Genomic DNA, 23,133 nt, shown 5'->3' with positions numbered 1-23,133 from the left:
ATATATATATATAAATAAAATAGTTTTTAGTCTGGTGAAAAAATTTTCCATGGAACCTACCCCTCCCCCGCCCCCATTTACATTAATTCTTATGGGGAAATTGGAGTCGCTTAAAATCATTTAGCTTAAAGTCAAATTTTTCAGGAATATAACTACAACGTTAAGCGAGGAGTTACCGTAATTGTCCTGCTTGCACTAGAGTATTTAAAATTGCACACATCATCTTGAGGGGAAAACAGATCTATCCTTGGGATAGAGGATGGCGGGTTGTACATTTTAACCTCATAGACGTTAAGAGCAGAAGGACCATCATGATCATCTAGTCTGACCTCCTGCACATCACATGCCACAGAATCTCCCACCCACACCTGTAACAGGCCCATAACCCCCGGCTGAGTTACTGAGGTCCTCAAATCTTAATTTAAAGGCTTCAAGTTACAGAGAATTCACCATTTACTCTTGTTTAAACCAGTAAGTGACCCATGCAAAGGAAGGTGGAAAACAAAAAAACAGAACTTTAGAGAACCTAATAAGAAAAGAGTTCTTCTCTGATAGAGAAATATCAACAAGATAGTTTGGTTAGTAACACACACAGACTGCCCCATTCCACTGCCTTGCTATTTCCTGAACAGAGATCAATGGAAAGGTGTGTCAACTTTTTATAGTCAATGATGTGCACTGTAAGTTAATTTCACAAACACACCAGGGAAAGATAAACTGCTTCCTTCTTTAGTCTACATCTCATATTGCTTGTCCTCTTATGGAATGCCTGCACTGAAGCTTTTTTGCATCAGCGTGAGCCAGACTGGGGCAAATCACATTTTTAGCACTTGACTATACTAGAGGTAAAACTCTGGTCCTGTTGACTTCAATGACAAAACATTCATCATGTTTGGACTGGTTCCGCTGCATGAATGTAGTTACACCAGTGCAACCCCCACCCACCTCCCAAGAAGCTAAAATTAACTCAAGTGTAGATTAGCCCTTGCACTGCCAGCTCTTTGGAGCATGGACCATCACGTCTTCTGTATTTGTACAATGCTGAGCATATATGGATCCCAATCCTGATCCTGATTGTGGTCTGTGGGGCCAGTAATATAATATCATTACTCTACTGTTCTATCAAAGTGATATATTTTACTATTCTATCCGAGTCCCAGTGTTACAGATTGACAACTTTGGTGAAAGAACCCCCATATTATCCACAAAACAAGGCAAGGTTTCACTTACTAATATGACTTGACCCTGAACTGGCGGCCCAGCCAATACGGATGAGAGGGGATTTTAGTCTATCTGGCCTATTCTATCATTGGCTGTACTGTGGAGAGGTCGAGCAAGCATCAGTTTGTATCACAGGTATCCATTTGGCCTAGACAGCATTTGAATCTATGACCAATGATTCTAGCCATCAAGTCCTCCAGGACTTTTCTAAATGTAAGCACATCTTATTCAGAGTTAAAAAACAAAACTTGCCTCTTTCAGTATAGTCCAGAACATGGAACATTCAGAGACAATCAGTGCTTATATACTAGCACTTTATATTGCTCCTTCTAGCATGCATTGCTTCACACTTGTTTTTGTTCAGTCTCATGCCTCATAGGTTATGTCCACACTGTGATCAAAAACCTGCAGCACTGAATCTCAGAGCCCGGGTTAGCTGATTCAGAGGGCTTAGACTGTGGGCCTATAAAATTGCAGTGTACAGGTTTGGGTGGGACCACTGGTTCTCACAGCCTGGGCTCCCAAACGCCAACCATGCAATTTTATAGCCCTCCGAGCCCAAGTCAGTTCACCTTGGCCAGCCATGGCCATGACACAGGTCTTTTATCGCAGTTGTAGACGTACCCTAAGTATACGTTTTGTCTTGTGTTGAACTTTTTTTTATCAGCCCCGTCCGTAATATCTGACCACCTGTGTAGGCCCTTCTGGAGTCCTTCACAAATCTAAACAAATATAATGGTTTGAAATGTTTAAAAAAAAACCCCAACCTCAAAGCCAGTTACAGTAATAGTGGACTTCCACTCAGACCAAACTCTTTGTAATAGGGACTCACTACACTACTGTCTCACTGCTGCTCACTGACTCTTGGCTCACATTCTAGGAAATGGCTCACATTCTAGGAAATGTCCTACCATTAAGTGAAGCAAAAGCTTTCTCCTTCCAATAAATGAGTTTTGAAGACAGGGTCTGAAGAGGTGAAACATAGCTGCCCACAACACGGGAGTTTATTTTTCACTCAACAGCACGGTTTTTAAGTCATGCAATCTAATACTGAAAGGAAACACCATCAGTCAGTTTTTTTTTTTTACTACTGACACAGTACACAAGCAACTTCAGCCACCTCAGGAAGTGGTGCAATTTTTTCTTCTCTTTTACTGGTAGAGAATAAAACCAACACGGAAATCCCTGTTGTTCTCAGCAGTCCTGCTCTTTTTTAAATAGCACCACTGAATGATTGCAGTACTGAAACCATCAGCATGCCCCTGCACTCATCTCAAACACACTTTCATGTGGTTATGTCTGACCACAGATGATGACATTATTAGTTAAAGGCTGTTACATGTATGCAGATTTGTGACTAATTACCTCTTCTCCAGGCTTTAGATTTTTGCTTCTCCACAAACTGGAATTACGTTTCTGGGATCCCAAGATAGTGATCAGACTAAATTCCTGCTGATAGGGTAGGGTTTTTCCCCCCCTCTAGAGGGGGAAACTTTCATCCACTATTTCTAAATATTTGGGGGTTTTTTAAAGTTACGCTCTGAGAAACTGAGCATCTGTATTGGAAACATAGGAATTACCATACCACATTAGTTTATCCAGTCCATGCTTTGCACTTATCTCAAGGGATTCTCAAAGCATTTTATAAAAGGTGGGTATCAGCCCTAGTTTACAGAGGGGAAGTGATTTACTCAAAGCCATACATCAAGTTATTGACAGAACCAGGAGTAGATCACTTTTTTTCCTGGAACCAGTTCCACCCTTGCCCCACAGTCCTGTGCTCTAACCGCTAAAGACCCCTGCCAACCCAAGGCAAAAAGAAACATCAGTGCACCCAGTTCTCTATTAGATTTCTCAAGAGAGGCATTTCCTTCCTGATCGAAGCAGGTGATCACATCACACACTGAGGCATGGGAGCTGGCCATCTTTATTTTACCATGCATAACAACAAATATTATTGAACATCAGACAATGCAGCCCTTAGTAAAAAAAATCCAAATCCTGTATTTGATTCCATGAACCTGCGTGGCAGAGAACACTGAATGCAGGCTACCTACTTGTAAGAAGTGATTCTATTTATTTTTCTACATATGAAAAAGTTTTCAAAAGAAAACTAAAACAAAGAAAACAGAGCAATGTTTAGTTATCTGTTAAGGAACACGTCTAACCTGGAAATAATCTGTGATGAAGGATCCAAGTTCACTTTTCAGCAAACGTCTGAAAAGAAATGGAACATGCATTATAAACTGGTTACAGGTCATTTCTCACAAGAAAGGGTGTCATTCGCTATGGGGCGGAGGCAGTTGCCCCCTCAGTGTGGATTTATCCCTCCCACCCCCAGACTTTACATAGGTCTATGGCACACCATTATGTCTTCCACTTTTTGTCCTCCCCCGCTCCCCCTTTCCCGGACCTTGCAGGGTATAATATAATCACATATAATGTTCTATATTCTGACACAAATTTGCCTCCCACAGAATTTTTCTGAAATAACTCCTCCGCTTGTACATAAATTTACACTGTTATCACCTCCATAGTCATACCAAAGACATCCTGATATGTGTAAGTGGAACACCATGAAGAAAGGAGTGTGTGATTCTGGTCAAAGCTAGATTCCCTTCATGTCTCTGCATGCCTCCTATAATGCCAATGGAGGTTATGTACAGACTAAGGAGGAATCCATCCTCATCCCTAAAGTCCTGTATACAAAGGCCTTACAACTAGAGGTGGCTGAAAAAATATGGCTCCCTACCCCACGAAAGATTTTTTTTTTAAACAATAAGCCGTTTTCATTGTAGTCAACATTTTACCTGTTTTGTTTTAAACCACTTGACAAAATTTCTAGCAAAAATTTGTTTCAATTCAAATTTAGGGGATTTCCTCCCGCCCACAGTCTTCATTTGGAGAATGGAGGGTACAGGGGAAGTAAAGTGAGAGAAAGTTGTTATCCTCCCTTTAAAAAAAAAACCCCACAATATTTCCAGTTTGGGGGGGAAGTTATTAAAACTGAGAGAACGTTGTTGGGGTTTTTATAAGTGCTAAATTTTTTGACTAAATAGATTTTCAAACCAAACATGGGGGAGGGGTTGCAGCATGTCCAGGAAATTAGTACTGTAATGCCTATTTTACAGATGGGGATACTGAGGCACCAAGAGGAGACTATGCACAAGGTAAGAACATAAGAATGGCCATATTGGGTTAGACCAATGGGCCATTGAGTCCAGTATCCTGTCTTCTGATAGTGGCCAATGCCAGGTGCTTCCGAGGGAATGAACAGAACAGGACAATGACCGAGTGATCCAGCCCATGTCATCCAGTCCCAGCGTCTGGCAGTCAGAGGTTTAGAGACACCCACAGCACGGGTTGTGTCCCTGACCATCTTAGCTAATAGCCATTGATGAACCTATCCTCCATACGCTTATCCTTTTTTTAACTCAGTTATACTTTTGGCCTTTACAGCATGCCCTGGTAATGAGTTCCATAGGCTGACTATGCATTGTGTGAAGAAATACTTCCTTATGCTAGTTTTAAACCTGCTACCTATTAATTTCACTGGATGACCTCTGGTTTGTGTGTTATGGGAAGGATAAATAACACTTCCTTATTCACTTTCTCCACACCATTCATGAGAGGTCATATAGAAAGTCTCTAGTGGAACTAATATTTGAGTTAGGGAGATGTTTGACTCCCAGGTTCATGTTCAAAGCACGAGACAATATTACCACTATTTTTGCAGTCTTCAGAAAAAGTCGATTTTCATGATAAAATATTTCTTACATAAAATTATCTTTTGGTGCTGCAATCCTCTGAGGACGTATAAAGGTCTCTACATAGGAACATACATATTATGTGTAGCTATTTCCCCTTAGATCTCTGCATATATGTACACAAACGGGGGCCTTTTGGACTATAACAAAGGTCTATACAGTTTTCAGCATATGTACCTATCTCTCACTAATGCAAAACGGATGTGGGGGGTACAGAGGGATATGCTATATGGGCTCAATGATGGGGAGAAAACACCACCATAATGCTGCATCAGGAGCAACTGGAACAGGACTGTATTTTGTCAGCCAGTTTAATTTGGCAAGTTCAGGCATTTTGCAAGAGTAATTGCATTGCACATCACTAAAATTAAACATCCCTGTTTACCAGCAGAAACTTTCCTTAGAGGGTGGACAGAGCTGGAATAGGAGAGACTCAGATTCACTGTTAAGTTCTTTCTCTGGGGGACAGCAACTATAAGAAGGTTAGTCTTTTGGGGCCTGATTTTCAGAAGTGCTCTGAAACTGGCTTCCGCCAGATCACCGATGTGAAAAAAAACCAGGATATTTAGTCAGTGGACGCTGAGTGAAGCTGAGGACTCAGAGAGTGAAGCACTGGTGAAAATTCCTTTCCCTTGCAACTGAAGGCTGTAGGCAGGGGTCCCAAATTGTGGTACAAGTAGCAGCGGTGGTACGTGAGGCTGGTGTTCCAGCCATTCACTTCACAACATTTTAAGAAGGTGAGACGTGAACCAATCCATTCTGGCACCTGCTGTGCTGGGGGAATTGTAACTGCCTCACACTAACACGTGAGCTATACTTAGATGGACCTAGCTACATACCTCAGCAGTGTGAAAAACTCACACCCTGAGCTCCATAGTTAAGCTGACCTCACCCCCAGAGTAGATGAGGCTCAAGAATTCTTCTGTTGACCTAACTACCGCCTCTCGGAGAAGTAGATTACTTACAGCTATGGAAAAACTCCTTCCATCTATACTATGGCACTATAGCTGCACACCTGCGGGACCTTAGCTTCTTTGCTATAGGGCCTGTAGTGTAGACATGGCCTAACGATGGCCAGCTCATTTCCTGCTTCCTGAAATTCCACCTCTCTGCAGCATTCTGACACCTTGGATGCGTCTGTGGTATGGAGGCTATATTGGCCTAGCTATGCCAGCATAGCATCGCAGCATAGATGCGGTCTATACCAACAGAAGGGTTTTTTCCATTGGCACAGGAACACTGCCTCCCCAAACAAAGATACTTACATCACGGGAAGCATCAACATAGCTGCATCTGCACTGGGACTAGGCTTGGTGTAACTATGTAGGTCAGGGATCTGGTTTCTACTATGTGGACCTAAGTATAGACCAAGCTTTCCTCTTGCTGAGCTCCTCACCTCTTCAGTACAGAAAAACAAAAAAGGAGCTAGTGAAGCTCTGTGGCAGCGATTCAGAGCAGAACGTTACCACTCTCTTGTCCCCTAGTCCCATCTTTGCTACCCAATTTAAAACCCTCTCATTTCTCCCCCATATCACGTAAACAAGCTCCGTGGAGAATCAGTGGGATGCTGTTAGTGTTTTTGTTTTTTCTTTTAAAAAACATCTTGCATTGGGCGAGTTCAGTGGGTAACATGAACCAAGTAATACAAACCAGGAAAACACACTGACTCAATCTCATGGCACGTAAGAACTAGCCAGGTGTCAGGCTAGTGTGCACATCTATTGACAGTTTGCCAGAAGAAAGATTTAGAATCACAGGTGCTGAGTACAGATCTGCGTGTGTGCAAATCCATATCCTTTGCTCCGTAGGTTGAAATTAATACACTACCTAATGAATTTGGGAGGCTATTTCTTTAAGAACTGACACTTTGAAATGTAACCAACACTGGGAGCACTCAGAACATTAAATTAAGGTAAGTGTGTTTATTTCATGATTGTGCTCCCAGCTCTAGAAGTGTCTCTCTGTCTGAAGGAACACACTGTGCATTTAACGGTAGTGGGAATATTTCTAAATTTCACCCAAAAAAATCCTGTTCTTTAACAAGCTCTTTACAGTCTGTATTAATTTCAGCAAGAGAAACCAAATGCACCACAGACTACACTATTTTGAAATCATTAAGACATTTATTTCTAAACTATATTTCTTCTTGTAGATCAAATTCAGCTCCCCTTATGGGGCACTAAATCTGGGGACTTCTGACCCCAGTGGCAGCACCTATAAGAGGTAATTAAAGGCATGGAAGCTACTGTTTTGTTACTCAGAGGATCTTAAACGTGGCTGAATAGAATTTTATGAAGCTTTGACCTTTGGGCTGAGATAAAGTGGGAAGAGTTTCATGGTCTTTAGGTTTTATTTTGAAAGTAGGGAAAGGGTTGGTTAGGCTGCAGAAAATAAGGGCTTCAGTTGGAACAGCCGTCTGAACTTAGTGTACAAGAGAACTGCAATAATGCCACATGGTTAATCTTTTATATAAAAGGTGTCAATTTCCCCTTCTGTGACAACATTCAAACTGAGTACATGTGTATGTAATGAGATAGATGATGGAAGGAAAAACACCACATACTAGCAATGTCTGTGGGTGTCAGCCCCAAGAAAGTATCTTTAACACGCGTCATTTGGTAAAAAGCCAACAGGAAATCAGTCTTTGTGAGGCTGGGACTCACCTACCCTACGGTCCTATCTACACTAGGAAATTCACCTGTTGCTGAAAACAGTTTTCAAGCTGCAGATCCCTCTGAACCAGTACTGAAGTCCATTTAACGTTCTCACGTAGACCAGACTGAAACACACTGGGGAAGTTTTCCCAGCCTAGCTACAATGGGGAAGTTTTCCTAACAATCTGAACACACTTTCAAACTAGTTTAGCAAAACTGATAGTAAAAACAGTTGGGAGTTGTATTGTAGGCCTGGATTCAAGCAGCCAGGGCCTTTTTCACTGAACTAGTTTTGAAGCTGCATTCAGCAGGATTTGAAATAAGAAAATTTCTCAATGCAGGAAAGGCCAGAAAGTGAAAGGGTGAATGGATTCTACCACAGAATCAAAGCAGAACCAAGATTCAATCTCACTGACTCAACAATATTGAAAATAGTTTGGTCTGCTCGCCATAAGAAAGTAAACCATTTTGCAGATTTGTTGCTGAAATCCGTTTCCAGCCAAGATTCGAGTAGCCTAAGGTAGAGTGGGTTTTTAAGTCACCCTTGACTGGGAGGTCTTAGTTGAATCAGCCCTGAGAACCATAAGCATTCAAACATCCATGAGATTTGCCTAAAAATCATGAGCTTTTAAAAATAACAAATGTTAGGCAAATAAAAAGAACCTTCTAATTTTGGACCATTAGGGTTCATATTTTCAAGCTTTTCTTCACCACCATTAGGGCTAGTAGCTTATTTATTTATTCATTTATTTCATGAAAGCAGAGTCTTCACTAATCACATGACTCGGGGATCTGGAGCTTTAGGAAAAACACCAAATATCATGTGGCTAGTGACAAAACTGTAAGAGTTGGCAACACTGCATTAGTATCCAACAAAGAAGATAAACTCCCGAAGAAGGAGAAAAAATCCCCTTTACCCAAATCAACGCAAAACCTGCTCTGATCAAAGCTACGTGCATCCATGCAGGCCAGAATAGCCGATTCCAAACCTTAGATACACATCTCCCACCCCCCCACGGGCAAAAGAAGAGGAAGTTGAACACAACCTTTTCCCTTCCCCCACAAAATTCCACCCCACCTCACCACCTGGTTGACACCAAAATGGCTCTTTGCACACAACTTGGCAACATACCTGATGTTTTCGTTGAGGGTGTAAAGTTCATTGTTTTGCAAGCCTCCCCCTTTGAACACATTTATCACTGCTGTTTGAACACTGCCAAAGAGAAATAAGACAGTACACCATCCATAAATAACACACGTCAGGATGATTTAACACACCAAGCAATGTGAGCTCGCTGACAACAGCTGAGTGGACATAATGGGGCGGGGAGGTTAACTGCACTTATATAATTCCACTTTTGCTACCCTGGAAATCACTGCTCTTGTTTGTCTATGTACTTCAGGGGAGACAAACGTACCTACAGTGACTAAAGGGAAAACCATTACACAAAATGCACAAAAGTTCTGGGCTGTGGCACATCCACATACTATATGTCTTACAATCATGGCCGTACCAGTGCTTCTGGATTCCTGCAGCGCCTAACCCACAGCACCCAGCCTTGCTCCCGGGGTAGATGACTAGCTAAACCAGTGCATCTGAAATATTTGTGGGTTCTTGTCCACATTGGAGTGAGTTCTGTAGACAGCACCAGTTCATCCAGACCAAGCTAGAGTCCTGGTTCAATGCATCACAGTCAATGCTTGTAAAATACTCAGAAAAAGCTGCTGTGTCCCCAAAAGATGCTGCCGGGTGTTCTAACCAACAACTTCTTGACTAGTGTAGACAAAAATCTTAAAAAGAGGTCTTTATACTGCTCAGGGTTTGACGACATCAACTTTCTATACATTGTGGGAAGGACTTGATTGTTAAATCAGGAATGCTAGTAGACGTCATCACAGATTCATGCCATCAGTAGACAACTTTATCAGCTGGTCACAGGAGCCTGATCAGGCAACATTAGGGGAAAGACATCATAATATGCAAAAAAATGTCCTTTCTGTGTGAGGAAATAGACATTCTGCTGACACTGTCATAAGTAGGTTCCCCTGAGCTAGTGTGTACAGTAGTTTAATTGTTAGTGGAGATGAACACAGTCTCTCAACAACATTAAAGAAAGGACAATTGAAGAAAGCTAGAACCAACCTGTATCAACAATGAGTCAGTTTCTCAATGCAGACAAAATCTGAGGAGCACCCAAAACTCATTCATCCTCACTAGCAGACTGATTAAGCTGAAAAAAAATCTGAAATACCTTGGATCAGTCCCTTGAGGTCAATACCTAGAGATCTTTACAAACAGAGCTACCTCAGGCCTGTTACTGGCAGGGCCTCACCTGTTCCACGCAGAGTTGGAGCTAAGCTGCAAAGCCTGTCGTGCTGCTTGAAAACGTGGCAAGTCACTGAGCACTGGGGAGCTCATGAAGCGAGGCCTCGGCCTTCGAAATGAACCCATTTTCTGGAATGGGACAGCAAAGGGTGGGGCTAGGGTGGAACCCCCAGTCATAGATTCAGATGGACTGAAAGGTGTCAAGGGGTCAGAAGTCTTCTCCTCTTGAAGATCAAACTAAGGAGGGTATGAATGTTGTGATCTCGCTGGCGTACACTGGGCCTCCTTCCTTCAAATCCAAGGGTTCAGCCTGTAAGAAAAGCAAAGAGTTGATTCGTAATTGCTGGGCCTAAACAAGCATGCACAATATGAAATGCCTTAAAATAGGTGTTTTCCAAGATAGCATTCAGGAAACAAAATAGTTCTGAAGACTGGTGAAGAGAAGGAAGGGTGTAGGGCACAGGAGGGGAACAAGGAAACCTACATAACCCCTAATCCACCCCTCCCACAAGTTTACACTTAGGACAAGTGGCGGATAGCTCTTTAAAAGCAGCCCACCTTCCCATCCTGCCCCTGCAGCAGTACCTAACAGCAGCCAGCCATGGGAATAAGCCATGTGAATTTGGTAGCAACCCAATGGCCCAAGCATCTCTTCTCTCCTCCCTTTTAATTTAGCTCTGCTGCGAGAGCACAAGTGCCTAAATACTTCTGTGAGAGTCACTTCAACCTGGAGCCACTAGTGCATCCCTATGCCCATCCCAGGCAGCATGGAGGGGAAGACACAGAGAACAGTAGAAAGAAACAAGATGAAGATGAAGAGACAATGTCATCTGTAACTTTTCTGAGGCATGAGGACATGGTGGGGAGGAAGTGAAGGTTACTCAAACATCCATCCATTGCATGGGGCAAAACAAGGGGATCCTGCAAAAGTGGTTTCAGAATCAATGATGTATCAAAAGGAGGCCTGGAGTTTTTACTCCACACAGCCAGGTGCAACTGCTAGACCAAGTATAAAATGTAGAAGCACTTCCCTCCCAATTGTCATCTTCCAAGAGATAATTAAGTAGCCCTGGGTAAACTGCAGAAGGATCAGTGGTTAGGTGGAATTTGGATAAAGTCTCCAAAATTCGGACACTTAGCCAAAACTTTTGAAGCCTCTCTACTGCACCTCCTCCATATCTCCTTCTGTAGTATTTTGAGAGATGGTACTTTAGAAGTTTTCAAGCAGTTTAGGGGGGAAACAAACAGCTACGCCTAGCTAAGCTGCACAGATGGAAGGCAGGAACTTCTCTTTTCCACTGTGCCTCAACAGGATTGCAAAAGACGATAGAATCAGCCCGTGAAAATCCAATGTAGAAACACTGCACCAACACAACAAATTCCCATTGACTGGTCATTCCCCGAAGACATGAACCCATTTCTAGCAGTTTTCAAATTAACCCCTTCATAGGTGACAGCCACATTTTTTCCCTACCAAACTAGTCCTGTGTTAGGCTGACCTCACCTTCCCACCCCCACCCTTCATATCCATCTGCCAGGTTCTGACCTACTGTTCTAAGACTTGTTTGTCCACAGGAGCTTGTCTCAGACTTCAAGGAAGCCCCAGAATCTATGACAGCTAAAGAACCTGACTAACTTAGGCATGGTTGCTGTGACCCTCCTCACTATTGCTTTTTTTTTTTTTTTTGCAGAGATGCCGTTTACTACAAGGTATCAGGACACTGTGTTATGACTACAGATTGGTGAATCAGCTTAAAGAAAATAACAAGACTTGAACCTCATTCTTGTTAAGCACCAAGAATGTTCTCAGTGCTGTACGAGACACTAATAAATAGTCATAAAAAGAAAAGGAGTACTTGTGGCACCTCAGAGACTAACAAATTTATTAGAGCATAAGCTTTCGTGAGCCAAGCTCTAATAAATTGGTTAGTCTCTAAGGTGCCACAAGTACTCCTTTTCTTTTTACGGATACAGACTAACACGGCTGCTACTCTGAAACCTAATAAATAGTCATCACCCCAAAGAACTTAAAGTCTAAATGCCTCTGTCCAAAGCTTCACCCAGATCCTTTGTACAGGTTCAATACAGTTTGGATAAGAGCTCTGTGGCACATGCAGCAGTGATGTTCCAATTCATTTTTTTTTCTCGGCACTGCACCTTTAAATGATGCAAAACCCCAGGTAATCTGCTGCAAAATGAGCCTAAATTCTACACAGATGCTCAATGGTTCTTTGGGGTGGTAGACTGGAGATTCTGCATCCACTTCATTTCAATTAAAAATATGGAGGTTTTATAAGTTAAGGATGAAAATGAATAATACGATCAGGACAGCATCACGACTGTGTCATATTAAATTCCATGTGTTTTACACTGTCCTGCCATTTAAGTGTGCTACGGATTTTGGTATTGAAAATGTCCAGCCACAACGTAGCAGTTGCCAAGGAAGAAAGTTTGGGTAGCTGGGTACAGGGAAGTCAACTCTTTTGGAAACAAAGATTTAATGTTTAGAACAAAGTTTTGGAATAAGTAAGTTAGCTAGATGTTTCTGCCTAAAAGATCAGCAGTGAGATAGTTAAGTGTTGACACGTATCATCTTTAGGTTTCAGAGTTAAAAAAAAAACGATTGAAATAAATATGGGGCAGTTCACACCTCTCAGAGTTATTACTTCAAGATATACATACAAGATGTGTGTATGCATTTTTCAGTGCTGATGCAGTGCAGTATAAACATTTTACACCAGGTACAGGCATTGCCACATTATGTCACAAGACAGTATACATAACCATAGTTAAGACACCTGTGCCAGTCTTTAAACAACGCATACAGGTTTTCCTAACTATGATGACTGCATTGCATTAGGTTCATATTCTTAATTGCAATTAAGAGGGCTAAAACTTTTCTTAAAATGAAAGCTTAGATTCTGGAGCATAAATCCGTAGGATGAGATGGGCTCTGCAGCAAATTCCACAGCTACAGCTGAAGAACCTTGCAGAGCCCTGCAACAGATTTCTTGAATGGCTCTTACTCACTCTTGCTCATTGAAATTTACATGTTGTTTTCCTTAAGCTTCTGTAAGTCACCCAGACAGATACTGCATGTTCTGGTCTATGTATAAAAGACGAATACCCACCCCTCGATCATATTTTCATGCTCATCTTCAATGCCTGTGCAACAATCCTAACTACAGGTCATCACCAGGAACTGAACCTGAGACCTTCAGCACTAAGGGCCAGATCAAAAACCAATTAAGTCATTGGGAGTCTTTCCATTGCTTCAGAAACCAAAGACACAAGCCTCTTCCATTTAAGTTAAAGCAGCCAGTGTTAGCTAGTAAGAATAGTAGGCTATTATCCTATATGTGCACCAGTCACTGGAGGGCATCAAAACACAATTAGCCGGTGTGTTGCCTGGCTCCAAATTGAAGTGTCAAAAACTGTAGAAGCCCATTTCCCCCATCCTACAGCCTACTCTTATTATTTTCAGACCACCAAAAAGCAGGAGAAAAGAGAATGCTCACAAGACAAAATTCAGTTGATAGAGCAAGTTTAAATTTTGCAGACCCAATTCATTTTAACAACATTTTGCTAAGCATCCAAACCAGATCCTGAACTTCCCATCACTATTCTGCAATATCTGCCAAACAGATGCATTTCCTAGACTTGATGGAGACCAAATTTTCCTTCTACAGTAATGAGACCCGCACCCCACTCCCCGACAAAAGGTCCACAAAACAAGGCTTCCTTATAAACTCTTTCTCTTCTATACAGGCAAATCTTGTTAGTTGTTGGCTGTGTCCATTTTGAGAGTTCCATAATGTGTAATTTACAGCTGTGCTGAGAGAGACTCTCTTTGTGGTTAGAGAGGCATTAATATAGTTATAGTCTTGGAAGGAGTCTTCATGATACTCCAGCTATTTTGGCTACCAGGAATGCCATAGTGCGTAACAAAATGCTGAGTATGACAAGTTTATAACTCTTTTTCCTCTGTTTGCTATAAAAATGATTAAAGAACCAATTAGATAAAAAATATTTCAGCAAAATGTATGCCCCCCCTCCTACTGCTCTTCACCGAATCCTGTCCACGCTTTTTCCTCTCCATGCCTGTAAAATGTTTCATGTGACTATAATAATGCCACCCAGCTCATATATAGCACTTTTCACCTATAGATCTCAAAGTGGTTTACAAAAGGAGGTATACAAAAGTATAATTTCCCCATTTTACAGGTGGGAAACTGAGGCATAGAGAAGTAAAGCAACTTGCCCAAGGTCATCCAGCAGGCCAAGGCAGAGCTGGAAATAGAGCCTAAGCCTCCCAAGTCCCAATCTAGCGCTCTAGTTGCTAGGCAATACTGCCTTTTATTAGTGCTCATGAAAGGTGTCAAGCTCTGGAGACACAAGTTCAGGAACTGTAGGCCACATATAGCACCGGGCGGCAGCAGTGCAAACTATCCCAGTACAAGCACATGGTTCAGTGCTGTGAAACACCTCTAGATGCAACAGAGTAGCCCCCTCTTCATGCCAATTCAGTTATTGTCTTCTTTGGCAACACGATCCTCCACCCCATCTACTTAATTATGTTGGATGTTTTTCAGATATCAAGCTTATCAAAGTTCAAGGAGATGTTTGATTGTTGTCTTCGCCCCACCTCAATCCCACAGGTCCACACCCAAACTGATTCACTAGTCCCTAGTTATAAGCTTAATATCTGTCTGACAAAAAGCCTTTGAAACCAAAACAAAGCAGATCTGTAGCTGATACACACTCAAGATAAAGACTACAAAACTCTGTGGGGTAAGTGCACAAACAACGCATGATGGTTGGGCACCAGCTTTCTAAACTGGGGAATATGCATAACCTGACAATGAAGCAATGTTATCCATCTGCGCTATGTTACATTTCAGAAAACATTTTCATTAGAGATTCCAAACAGGGCAAGAGGAAACACATATACAGACACACATGTCTGTTGGAAGTTATTTCCAAAAATTAGGTAAGAAATAGCCTCACCCCCAGTCAAATTAAGAGACCAATGCTAGTTTATAATTGTTCGTCTCCTGTTTGTTATGAATACCACCAAAGAATTAATTATAAAAAGATTTTAGCCAAAGGTGTCCCTGCAACAGGCACAATACATCTGGCTGCCTGGAAGAGAAGAAAGATTAGCAAAAAGACTTGCTCCTTATTGGAACTTCAGGAATACCGAAGAAGGGGTGACAAAGGGAGAAAGTTGGCAGCGCTTCTTCAAGAATATGCATCTTCTAGATGATACAGGGTTGATTAAAAAAAACCACAGCAACAAATATTTAAATAACAAGAGAACAGACCATTTGTGTCTTGGATTATTTTTACTTTTCCCTGGTATTTTTTCCTGCAGATCCAGGGCAGCAGGGGTCAATATGCACTGGAATCAAGTTCCTTTGGAAAGGCAGCGTGGGTGTCGGACGTCTGCCAATGGAAGCAGGCAATGCAGTAGCACAAGGGGCTGAAAGGCTTGCAATAGGATAACGGGCACCACTTGTATTTGTCAAGACCAAAAGTAAATTCGCACCAAGCTGCCACAAGCCAAAAAGCAACTGTAAACCAGATGCAGAAGGAAAATCAAATGAGCATTCTTCACCCAGCAAAACCTTCACAGCCCTCCTCAAATCTAGCTGCAGAGAATGGTGGTGGAGGGGGGTTTACAGTTAGACTCAAGAGTTAGCACCAAAGCAATCCAGATATTATTGTAAGACACACTTAAAATGGAATTTAAAATTAATGCAACTAGAAAAAACAACATATACCAGAAACTTTTAGGTCTCTTGCATAAAAATCTAGGAAAAAATAATCATTTCAAAAGGGATTTCCCACTGTGCCAACTTTACAATTCCATGAATGGCTTCCCTTAGAAAAACACAGCTCCACCCCACTCAGCCAACCTAAATAGATACAAAAAGGTGTAGAAAGAACCAGGCTGGAATTTTGTTAGCTGCTTCTTTTTCAAGCCCAGTAAATATTTAACAAAACACGTGATCAATTAAATGATGTGTGTTCAGCTGATACGATCCAGTCACGATTCTTTCTGAAGCACATTTCTTTAAATTATTTACTCCAGGGCCACACTGACAAATGCAGATATTCCACAAAATTCTCTCTCAGTGCACTTCAGTTCATCAAAACTATGATGGCATGTGCATGAACAGCGCTTGTCTACACTTACAGCGCTGCTCCGGTGCAGCTGCGTTGCTTAGCTTAGCTCCCATCAGGTACTTCACCTCCCTGAGAGGCGGCAGCTATGTCGACAGCAGGAGCCATCAACACAGCATTGTCTACACAGGAAGTTAGACTGGAATAACTGCGGGGTTTTCCATGCCCCTGAGCAATGTAGTTATACCGACATTAGTCTGCAGTGTCGACCAGGGCTCAGTTGTGGTTTTTTTAAAGTGAGCACAGATAGTGCCTGCTACCCTTAAGGCTGCAATCCAATTTCCATTTGTTTTTCCAGTTGCTCAGTTTCCTCAAGAAAACGTCATGTGAGTTTGATTTTTGGAGGGGTAAAGTCAATTAAGGTTTTAATCCCCAGGCCCACCCTTCCCCAAAAAATTCACACAGTTAACAAAACCCACTCAAAAACAACAGGTTCTGATCAGAAATTATTTTAGCTAATTCAAGGATACGTGAAACTTCAAAACTAGGTTGTTTTGTATGTCCCGTAGGGCCTGATCAAAGTCAATAGGAGTCTTCCCACTGACTTCCAGGGGCTTTGAATTAGGCCCATTGACCCAAGGTATTTAGGTGCCTAAAGACACAAAGACAGGGATTTTCAACAGCACATAAGTGCCTATGGGAGTTAGGCACCTGGTGCCTTTGAAAACCCCACTATGTACCTATCTCTTTCTTTCAGCACCTAAATACCTTTTAAAATCTGGTCCATAGCGACTTCAGGACCTGATCCAAAGCCCATTGAAAGTAATGAGAATCTAACCATTGACTTCAAAGGGCTTTGGATCAGCCTCATAGAAAGCAAGGCAAGGATCTAATCCTGCAAACCTTTATTCATGTAAGCAGTCCTATTGACTTCAACAGGACTTCTTCTGGGAATAAGAATTACTCATTATTTATTTACTCTAGTGCTCAGTATAGACTAGGTATTTCCAAACACTGAACAAACACAGCCCATGCTCCTAAGAGCTCACAGTCCAAGGACGAGAGTAGGGTTTTCAGGGTCACACTACAAATTTGAATGCACTCCTCTGATAAGATTGTCAAATTCTCAGCATTAAGAGACAACAGCTTATGCATGCATATTAGAACTTTATCTCTTTATTCCTAAAGTTCCAGTTAGGCCTTGTCTACACTGGCAAGTTTCTGCATTGTAACTCCCCAGGTGTACACACTGCCAAGCCACTTAGTGCGCAGAAAGTGCACAGTTGCAGCACTGTAAAAAATCACCCGGACGAGAGGTGTACAGCTTTCTGTGCCGGGCTACAGCGCCGCAGGGCCACTATAGACACCCTGGTCAATTACAGCGCTGCGACTGGCCTCCAGGAGGTGTCCCACAATGCCTCTTCTTGCCTCTCTGGTCATCGGTTTGAACTCTACTGCCCTGCCCTCAGGTGACCAACCGTGAGTCCCACTCCTTAAATTCCTTGGGAATTTTAAGAGTCCCCTTCCTGTTTGCTCGGTGACGCGTGCAGTGGTCTCAGTGCATCTTTCCAGGTGACCATGCCTGCTTCACGCACCAGGCGATCCCCCGCTTGGAGCAATGCTGAGCTGCTGGAGCATTTGGGGAGAGGAGGCTGTCCAGTCCCAGCTGTGCTCCAGCTGCAGGAATTATGATACCTACGGTCAAATTTCATGATGCATGACAGAAAGGGGCCGCGACCGGGACACACTGCAGTGCAGGGTCCAAGTGAAGGAGCTGCGGAACGTCTGCCACAAGGCATGGGAGGCAAACCGCAGCTCTGGTGCTGCGCCCACGAGCTGCTGGTTCTACAAAGAGCTGGACACGATACTCGGTGGAGACCCCACCTCCACTGCGAAAGCCACTGTGGATACTTCGGTGGCTCGCATGCCAGTCCAGAGTGGACCGAGCCTGGAGAAGGAATGTGGAGGGGGAGGGTGACCCAGAGGCAGAGAATGACTCAGAGGTCAGAGATGCATGCAGCCAGGAGCTCTTCTCTACCCTGGAGGAGGCTAACCAGTCACAGGGGTCGGAGCTCGACAAAGCACACACAGGAGAGGAGGCCGCGGTAAGTGGCTTTGATTTTGGAAATTGCTGAAGCGAGTTGTTGGGGGCAGGAGGGTTGCAGAAAGCAGGCTTGTGTCTGTATGATGTGCATACCACCACATGCCTAGTCTGAGCAGCGGAACAGGGTATTGATTGACTCCCTCACTTCACAGGAATCTGCCTCAGAGATCTCCAGGAAACTCTCATGGAGATACTGGGCAGGTTCTTTGGCAGAGCTGCTTTGTTTCTTGTTCCATTAAGGATAACTTTCCTGTGCCACTCTGCCATCACTTGGGGGGGGGGGGGGAAGAAACACGGACACCATTGCTGCACACAAGTGAGCCGCATAAGGGCCAGGGCAGAAGCTGCAGTCTTGGAGAAGACCCTCCCTTGATTCCCTGCTCACCCTCAGCAGCAAGATATCTTCCATAATGAACACAGCCTGTGGAAAATGTGGGGACAATAATGATTATAAACCGCCGCTGCCCCCCGCCCCCACACACACACATACACAGTGCTGGCTCTCTCCAAGAGCAACATGCCCAGTGTACAGTACGGTCCTAGAACACTGATTTCCCCTGCCCCTGCGGTTACTCACCATTCTGGGGGTCTTGTGGCTCATGCGTGCTTGCCTGGGGTCAGCCAGTTAGTGACAGGTATGTGAATAGTAGCTGTGTTTTGATTCAGTGGTCTGTGTGTTGCAAACGATACTGCTTCTGTAAAATGTGGCATTTTGGCTTCACAGATATAACCTTGGGAGCCCAGCCTCCCTCTTTGTTATCACTGGCTGAACGGCTGCGCAGAATTAGAAAGCGGCCACCAAGAACTAAAGAGGATTTTCTGCATGATATCGTGATGCACTCCGCAGCCATAAAACAAGAATTGAAGCCCTCCAGACTCCGCCAACACACTCTTATCAACCTTCTGGCTCCAGTCTGTCCCAGCTGCCTTCCACTCCTGCCCAGTCACAGTCCAGCCCTGCAGACTCCCAGTACCCACTGCACTCAATACCTGTCCCTCTGCAGTTTAGCTCTGCTGAAGTACAATACCCACTGCACTACACTCCAAAAGGACAAGGTTGCATATGATACCTGAACATACACAAATCTTTAACCGTCCTGGGACCTCACCTCCTCCTGGGACCTTCCCCCACAGAGGTGATGTGTTTTTTTGTGCTTCTCTCCCCTCCGGTTGTTGCTTTTAATGAAATAATTGTTTTGGTTCGAAAGCAATCTTTATTCCATTAATTGAAAGCAAACAGAGACCTGCAAAGCAACAGGCAATTTTCTTAAACCTTCATAGTGCATCATCTGCACCAATCACAGACACCTCCTAGCATTACAAGCACTGCACTCCTGAGCATAGCAACAAATATTAGTGGCTTTCAGCTTCAAATTGCTGCCTCAAGGCATCCCTGATCCTTATGGCCCCACGCTGCTCCCCTCTAATAGTCCTGGTCTCTGGCTAATTCAGCTGTACGCTCCCTACTATTTGGGAAGGGAAGGGTGAAAGCTTCACTCAGGGCTGGACCGCTGAGGCTCAAATTCAGCCTCCCGGTGCTGAGCCTCAGCGGTCGAGCCCTGAGTGAAGCTTTCACCCTTTCCTTCACAAATATTATGGAGCGTACAGCACGCAGCTATAAGCATAGGAATATTGTCATCGGCCAGGTCCAGCTTCCCATAGAGGCAGCACCAGCGGGCCTTTAAATGGCCCAAAGCACACTCAATGGTCATTCTGCACTTCCTCAGCCTGTTGTTGAACAGCTCCTTGCTGCTGTCAAGGTGCCCTGTGTGTGGCTTATGAAGCCACAGCATTAAGAGGTAGGCGGGGACTCCCACCACCACAATGGGCATTTTGACTTTCCCTACAGTGATCTTCTGGTCTGGAAAGAAAGTCCCTGCTTGCAGCTTCCTGAACAGGCCACTGTTCCAAGGTGCCATGCACCTTTCCGGACCAGCCAGCGTTAATGTCCGTGAAGTACCCACAGTGATCCACATGCGCCTGGAGAACCATCGAGAAATACCCCTTCTGATTAATGTGCTAGGTGGTCTGGTGCCAGAATTGGAATAAGTGTGCCATCTATTGCCCCTCCTCAGTTAGGGAAGCCCATGTGTGCAAAGCCATCCACAATGTCAGGTACATTGCCCAGAGTTACTGTCTTTCAGAGCAGGATGCGATTAATGGCCCTGAACGCTTCTGTCAACATGAGTCCAACGGTCGACTTTCCCACTCCAATCTGGTTAGTGACCAATTGGTACCAGTCTGGAGAAGCGAGCTTCCACAGTGCAATTGCCATGTGCTTCTCCAATGATAGAGCAGCTCTCATTCTCGTGTCCTTGCACCGCAGGGCTAGGGCGAGCTTATCACACATTCTCATGAATGTGGCTTTCCTCATCCGAAAGTTCTGCAGCCACTGCTCGTCATCCCAGACGTGCATCACGATGTGATCCCACCACTCGGTGCTTGTTTCCCAAGCCCTAAAGCAGCATTCCACTGTGGTCAGCACCTCCATTAATGCCACAAGCAATCTCGTGTCGTCGCTACTACGTGTGGCGAGATCAATGTGGAACTCCTCTTGCCTTTGTAGTTTAGGAAAACTTCGCTGCCACATGTGACGTGTTAGTGAGAGTGAGCAGCATATTGGTCAACAGTGCGCGATCCATTCCTGCAGACCGAAGAGGCAGAGCACGCAGTATACGAGCAGTTGAAAGATGGCACCAAATGTGGACGGAAGCACAGAGATTGCTGGGATGTGAAGCAATGCATCACGGGGCATTGGGACAGGACCCAGGATGCCCCATGACCCCGCTCTGCCTTCCCATAACTCTTAGCAGCAGAAGAGGAAGAGATGCTCTGTGGGATGGCTGCCCAGAGTGCACTGCTCCAAATACCGATGCAAGTGCCGCAAGTGTGAACACGCTATTGCGCAGACAGCTGACAGTGTGACCACACAGCAGCGGTTTCCCTTCAGCACTCTCTGAGTGGCAATGTAACTGCCAGCAATGTAACTCTGCCAGTGTAGGCATACCCTTAGTCACCAACTTTGCTGGTAAAACCAGTAAAGCGTGTAAATTCTGTGAGCAGAAACTCTAGTTCAAGGAATTAATGAATTTAGTTAAAGACATTACACTGTAAGTAAAGGACTATGTTAGGGTTCATCCTGTTTCTATTCCACAAAATCAGAATAGGATTAAACATGAGAGGGAAGAAAACATTCCTCATGGCCAGCTGCCATCTTACCAGCACTATTTGCCGGTGTTTCTGAACCACTGCAAAGTCATACGTCAATGGCTCACGTTTGCAATGTTGGTTGAAAACCAATTTGCAAAGCAGAAAACTTCAGCTGGACGAGTACGAACATCACCTTCCCCATTGAGGTGTTGGAGCTAATGCCACCACTCCACTGCACCTCAGCTAACCCAAGTTGCAAGTAGATGTTTTGCTAGTGTAGACCCTGAATGAAACAACATAATGAAAACAGGCAACTGCTGCTATAACAAATCATTATTGTTAGAAAGAGATTCATGGTTTTCAGTCTGTCAAAATCAGCTTTTTCAGTGTGGGCTTTGATACCAAACCTAAGCTAACAAACATTTTTACTCTAATATAAACAAAATAAAATTTAAAACCTGCCCCTCAAAAAAGTGCTGTCACTTCCCTCTCAAATTTAAAAAAAAGGGGGAAAAAAGGATAGCCAGGTGATAAGCTCTGTTCACAAGCCACACTTGCCACTATGTTTCGTTTGAAAATACTTGTACTGTACTAACACCATCCCACCCACATAACTGACATCTCATCCTCCGGGTTAGTTCTGATTTCACCTAGAGAGTTATTTGACAGCAATAAAAGCCCCCAGAAAGTAACACAAGCAAATTGGAAGGTGAGGACTGAAGCTTCTAGTCATCATTTGCTTAAAACAAACATGCTCATAAAATTATCTGTTTGCTGAAAAACAAAATTACTGGGGGAGGGGAGAGAGAACTGGATTGTCTACAAGAACTGGTTTAGGTGCTTGTGAAGTTAGTGTCTTGCCAGGGGTACAGCAGTAGTAAAACAAACAATTATATAAGAAAATATCCAAGTTCAAGACCTACAAAATGACAATATCAGACTCCCCTTTTAATGCATGTTGTTGTAGGTCCCTACCTTTGGTCAAGAACATGTACACAGGCAATTCCCTTCCAAAGTGTCAGAGTAACTGCTGCTGCATGCAATTTCACAGCAGCAAGTAGGAGGGGTGATACAACCAGGATTCCCTGCCTCCAGCTCCTCCCTTCTGCTGCCCCCAACAAGAAGGCTGAACTTGCTGCTTCACCATTCCTCAGATCCAAAAATCTGAGACGTCTCAGGCTCCCAGCTAGGGGAATACAGAAGACTAAAACCCTACGTGCCACACTAGGCCAGCTGGACTTCAGAGCAAAAGACAGAGAAGAATGCAGGAAACACAAAGCACAGGCTTCATGACCCAGACAAGACACATGTACTATAATTAAATACCAAAAATTAATTATTAAAGAATTTGAAAGAAGACCAGGTTTAGCTGGACTAAAGCCCGGAAGCTCAACTAACTCAAGGCTGATGACATCTCCAAATTATAACACAGAGGAAAACATGTACCTCTGCTTATCTCCCCCACCATCTCACCCCGATTTAAAAGCAATGATGCGATTGTGGATGGGAGTTGTAACAAAGTTCAAAACACAGTCCTGGAATGTACTTGAACACCTCACATGAGTCCTGGGATAGCTCAGTGGTTTGAGCACTAGCGTGCTAAACCCAGGGTTGGGAGTTCAATCCTTGAGGGGGCCATTTAGGGATCTGGGGCAAAAATTGGGGTTTGGCCCTGCTTTGAGCAGGGGGTTGGACTAGATAACCCTCCTGAGGTCCCTTCCAACCCTGATCCAACTCTATGATTCTATATTGTGCTTTGCAGCCCCTCTCATTTCGGTAAATCAT

The 23,133-nt window shown here is 43.7% G+C and overlaps 1 protein-coding gene across 8 annotated transcripts in view; it reads right to left on the bottom strand.

Annotated features, from left to right (window-relative positions):
* Positions 1 to 23,133, bottom strand: part of PRR5L (proline rich 5 like) — an 86,637-nt gene that overhangs the window by 40,151 nt on the left and 23,353 nt on the right. For 7 of the 8 annotated variants that reach the window (XM_073347995.1, XM_073347996.1, XM_073348001.1 and 4 more), the window contains 3 exons: positions 9,976 to 10,278; positions 8,775 to 8,855; positions 3,390 to 3,438 (listed from right to left, as the gene is read on the bottom strand). In XM_073347995.1, the coding sequence (XP_073204096.1) occupies positions 3,390 to 3,438; positions 8,775 to 8,855; positions 9,976 to 10,145 (300 nt within the window). In that variant the 5' untranslated portion in view covers positions 10,146 to 10,278. Of the gene's footprint in view, positions 1 to 3,389; positions 3,439 to 8,774; positions 8,856 to 9,975; positions 10,279 to 22,323; positions 22,440 to 23,133 lie in introns of those variants that run through there. The other variant, XM_073347997.1, reaches the window with a different exon arrangement.

Source organism: Lepidochelys kempii, chromosome 6, assembly GCF_965140265.1.
Source record: "Lepidochelys kempii isolate rLepKem1 chromosome 6, rLepKem1.hap2, whole genome shotgun sequence".
Classification (NCBI taxonomy): domain Eukaryota; kingdom Metazoa; phylum Chordata; order Testudines; family Cheloniidae; genus Lepidochelys; species Lepidochelys kempii.
This window is presented reverse-complemented; position numbering and strand designations above follow the sequence as displayed.